The 5,216-nt window shown below is 38.1% G+C and overlaps 1 protein-coding gene across 1 annotated transcript; it reads right to left on the reverse strand.

Moving 5' to 3' along the window:
- Positions 1-1,206: 1,206 nt before the first annotated feature.
- THG1L (tRNA-histidine guanylyltransferase 1-like (S. cerevisiae)) lies at positions 1,207-4,560 on the reverse strand (the record flags this gene model as incomplete). The annotated part of the gene is made up of 5 exons (XM_010074749.1): positions 1,207-1,365; positions 2,639-2,746; positions 2,936-3,024; positions 3,751-3,920; positions 4,384-4,560. Coding segments are annotated over 5 exons (703 nt in total), but the record flags the coding sequence as incomplete, so codon positions are not given.
- Positions 4,561-5,216: the final 656 nt, after the last annotated feature.

Here is a 5,216-nt window from a genome sequence, read left to right on the forward strand (position 1 = left end):
CAGTCACAACTGCTGATTATCTATCCCATAGCAACATCTTACCAGATTACTGGTTTCAAAAACATGGTGCTAGAACTGTATAGTTAAAAGCGGTAATAATATCCTTATAAATACTTACTATGCCATTATAGTTGTATTTCTATACTGAAATTGGTTACTTCCCTCAAATTCCAGTTACACTGCCACAAGCCCCTTTATATTAGCAGAAATAGTTCTGCTCTGAAAGGTTTATGATTTAACTATTTTGACAAAGGCTCTTAACTGGTAGTTAAGACAAAACTGCACAGACCAGCCAACACCCACCCAACATGTACTGTCAGGACTCCTACACCTGTTATCATCCCCAGGAAAATCGCAGAGCAGCAATTCAAGTTCTTGTTAGCACCCTCTTTGCAGGCAGCAGGAACATTCCCCTGTTTTGCTACCTCTCACTCTGTGGCACAGTAGGAGACAGATGACAGCACAACATCTACACGTCCTAACAGAATTCAAGTCTGTACAGCAGCTTTATTATTAAGTGTTTGTAACTTTCACCAATTACTAATAGAAGTCCCTGGAATGTGACAGTCCAAGTAATAAACACAGTAGGGCAGACTTTTTTTTATTTTTAACAAGTATAAAAATCCTGTACGTTTGACAAAAGCTTTTAAAATCAACCACAGGAAACTGCTGGGCTACTCCATTTCCTTTCTGTAAGGATAAGAGGCATCAGACAGTTGAACAGTTTGTCACTGATCTGACTAAACACACCGGCCTTGAAATTTAATACTAAATGCCAATTAAGTATTCTGGTCCAACTCAGCTGAAACAAATACAAAGAATTTTCTCCTCTGCTATTAACTGTTCAGATACACAAGCTTTTTTTATAGTTCAGCAGTTCAGTAAAATACCTCATGGTTTAAAAGCTATAGAAATGCATGACATTTCAGTGCACTTTTCCTACAAATATGCATGTACAAGGAAGGAGCAGTTTTAATCTATGATGAGTTTGTAACATTCAAAATACAACATGATTTTAGGTTTTCCATATGAGCATATCCTTGTATGTCAGACATACCAGTGTCTTTTTTTTCAGGCAACAACAGTACTAAAAGCAATGTAGTTGCTGAAGTGGGTTACAGATTAAACTCTGCCAGTCACCGTTCATACTCCTCACTTCCCAATAACCCAAGCAGAACAAAACAAGCTACCAGTTATACTCAGATGTCAACTATCCTCAGCAAGAATCTCAGGATATTCCTCCCAGAACTGGTCCCCAATAATGTCACAGTGCAGGGGAACAATTTTACTCTTAGTCCGGGTCACTTCAACTTCTTTTTCTTCCTCCTTTGGCAGTTTTATTTTCTTAGTCATGACTTCATTAATCTGAAAATACAGTTGACACATTAGCAGACATAAAAGACTCCAGAAGAGATTCACAAATGGACAAGAAACAAAGCTACAACAAAAGTAACTATCAGCCCTATAGCATACTACAGAATTTGAACACTGCATGTCATCATCACATGGCTTGAAGAAATTACCTACAAATTCACATTTTGATTGGAACTATTCTTGAACGAAGTACAATATTTAATTTGGAGCTATATGAAGCAAATAGGAAACTTTTAAAATGTCTACAATTACCTAGAAAAAATATGCATAAGGAACAAGTGGACTTGTTCCTTATGCTTCCTGTGCTCCCAGGTGGGAGTCTGTTCTAATTAGTTCAAATGAAGTAATAGAAAATGCTGGCCAAAATTTAAATAAAAAGAAAATATTATCTTTTTTTACATATAGAAGAGAGAAGGCTGAGCAAGTTACAGAGAACTCTTAACATAGACAGATGGGGTCCTGATCACACAAAACATAACATTCTAGTTAAGATCTCCTAATACAGAAGGATGCTGAGGCCATAAAAATTTATGATTTTCTGGGGTCTCCTCTCAGACAAAACACAGGACAGGAATTTTACACTAATTCTGGACCAATGATGTAAACCTAGAATGATGAACATTTACAAGTTATCATTGAAAGAAATTCCACACTAAGAGCTGCACCCCTTACTACGCTCCTTCACAGAAACACAGAAGGACTCAGCATACTATAAACTATAGCTGTAAGGTACCTTACCAAGTAAAAGTTTGTAATTCCTTCATAGTGGAGATATTTGGGATCTAATCCTGTGAAGGGTATGGCACAGGCCGCAGTGATTAGGATATCAAACTGACAACAGTCATTACAATGTAATCTTTCAGGAAGAATACTTCCTCAATTTTCAAAGCTGGCAACACTAAGAAACCAACTTTGATTCATAAAAGAAGGGAGATTTATCTAGCAAATATATCAGTCTTGTGAAATTCTACATATACATTGTCATCTGCTGATGCACCTTTTATCTCCACAGTCATAATCTGTATCTAAGCCAGACTTCAGAGACTAGTTTTTATACTGTGCTCATAGATACAGATACCTCAAAACCACCTCCAAAACAATTAGACTTCTTACACATCATTATATGGCAAATATGTTTAGTTTTAAAATATATTTATACATAGACATACATTTGGGATACATCTGGTGATTTTACAGTGTCGCTTGTCTGCCATAGTGCACCTATTTTAAACGTGAGCATGAAGCAAGTGGTAATATAGTTTACCTTCTGCCATATTAAGACAGTTCCTTTTCTATACATTAAAGGTTCATTGTTGTAGTTGATGTTGAATTCAGAAAATAAGATTTCATTCTTATCTCCAGCCAAAGTTCCCTGAGAGGAAATGAAAAGAAAAAGTACTCTTATAGAACACAAACTGAATCTCAAGGGTAGAAGATGGGTGAATATTGGAAGTAAGACTAACACTCATACAGGTTTTTCACCTTTAAATTACAGGGTTTAATTACCTCTCCAAAGAGAGGAATTATTTTGAACTGCAAAAAGACCTCAAGAGAGTCTTACCTTGAGTCTCTCCTGTGCTTGCACTGGTGTCAAACCACTTCGCTGTACAAGCATCCAAAACACAGTATTATAGAGATTATTAATATGGCCTACAGAGAAAGAGAAAAGAGTGAAAGTATTTACCAAATCTGAGTGACTACACAGAAAAAAACAACTTTCTTTACAGAGCCATATCCAACAAACAGCCAAGAATAAAGAGGAATTAATAATACCAGTTGCTAGAGACAATACAGCCTTTCTGATTCATTTTTAAGGTACTACATATCATAAGAATGACTAGAAGATGATTTCATTATAAAATTCTGAAAAGGGAGAGCAGAGAGTAAAGGATGTTTATGTGTAACATCATTATCTTCATTTGAGGAACAGGCATTTGTTACTCATGAAAGCCTAGAACAGAAATCCAAGGGTCTGTTCTGGCATGGAATAAACAGCACTTTTGACTGCTACAATTTTGCTACATGGTGTAAATGTGTACATTCACATCTCTTAATTAAAGATTACCTTGGCTAAAAAAACCCAGAACATAAAAAAAATAAATTAATTCTATTTATAATTCTAATATTTCCTGGGCTGAATTCACTCCCAGGATGCACCAAATACACTTGAGTCTGAAGACTCAGAATTTCAGCCAGTATTTCTATACCCATACAAAGCCCAAAACAATTCTAATACTGTTTATTAAAACTACTACCCTAGCTGCTGTTCTTTCACTGATACATACATGTACAAAAATACACTGGAAACAAAGGCACTTCTACTCAGAGAAGAAGGGAACTCAACTGCACAAATCTCCATTTTCTAGGAACGCTTACAATCTGCTTGTCTCCAGCTGAGGTAATCCTTTAAATTTTGGTTGCTGGGATACAACACAATTCGTCCATCAAATCCTGGTGGGTACAGAAGTTGCTGGTCCTTAAAGTAATCCTTCCAATAGAAAACGTAACTTGAGGCAAACTGGGAGACCACATGAGTCATGAACTTACTTGCAAACACAAAGCAAAAGGAGAAAGAAAGAAATATATCAATATGAGTATATATCTGTGATTATTTGAGGAACTGGTAGCAATAATTGGAGTGGATAGCAGCATTTCTTAAATAATTGCCCAACAGATCAGCAACGGCATAAGTCTTTTGAAGAACAGGAAGTACTGAGAATCAAGTAAAAGTGTTTGGAAAAGGTGACATTTGGTCAGAAGAACATTTGTTCTAACAATGTTTTGTTTCCAATGTTTGCTTTATCAAAACTTTTTAAAACTCTGTATCACTGACCATATTTTCCTGAAAGATGACATGCAAAGAGTTCACATGAAGAACCTGAACTAACTGTAGGGTATACATCCAAAACCAGCCCTGCACCTAACCTCTGTAAGTAAAGTCAAATCTAAAGATCTACAGGTTCAGAGAGATGTTAAACAAGTGCACTTCAGTATCAAAGCAGCTGTTACCTTGCTCTTCTTTTAAACCATCTACTCTTCTTTTTGAAAACAAAACTATATTCATCACTCTGTCCATAAGCAATAGCAATATCCTCCAATTCTTGCATCACTGTCTGGGCACACTTGGTCATCAGACGAAGAGCACGGTCATCATTTGGCTTTTTGAACTCGTGCTGCTCAGAAAACCTTCAAAGCAAAAATAGTTGATTAAGAATCCCTTAAAGAGCTAACTTGTTCATTTTCATCATATTTGTTTTCTGTGAATACTGACTTCCAGTATCCTTTCAATACTGACACAGAACTCCCTCCAGGTATGAAAAACAATAACAAAAAAAGTGTTTACACATCCTGGATAACCCATTCTCTTTCCCATCAGTGTTTCACCCTAACCAGTCCTTCAAAACAACTGGTTTCCCTACTTTCCTTAGGATATGGGGATGACAAATACTATTTTCTGGAAACTCCTTCTCTCCTAGGCCATCTCTTAGTCCAACAAGGGCAACATTAGCAGTAAACTCGTCAAAACACGAGGGCTTTACCAGAACCCCAGCTGACCAAACCGGAGATCAAATCCCCAGCAGGAACAGTCACCTACCACTCGACAGAGCTGTATTCTGTCTGTCCTGAAGACCAACACCCCACAGACACTGACTCCAAACACCAGCGAACACCCCTGGGTACCGGCTGCCGCCCCACCCCAGCACCCCCAGGGCACCGCTACACCCCTGCCCAAGGCAGGCTGCTGGGGCTGCCCGCGGCCCTGGAAGACAAACAGCGGCAGCAACTCCGCGCCCGGGAGAAGCCGGGGGAAGGGCTGACGGGGATCAGGAGGGAAAGAAGGA

This window comes from Pterocles gutturalis, unplaced genomic scaffold (assembly GCF_000699245.1).
Source record: "Pterocles gutturalis isolate BGI_N339 unplaced genomic scaffold, ASM69924v1 scaffold39742, whole genome shotgun sequence".
NCBI lineage: Eukaryota > Metazoa > Chordata > Aves > Pterocliformes > Pteroclidae > Pterocles > Pterocles gutturalis.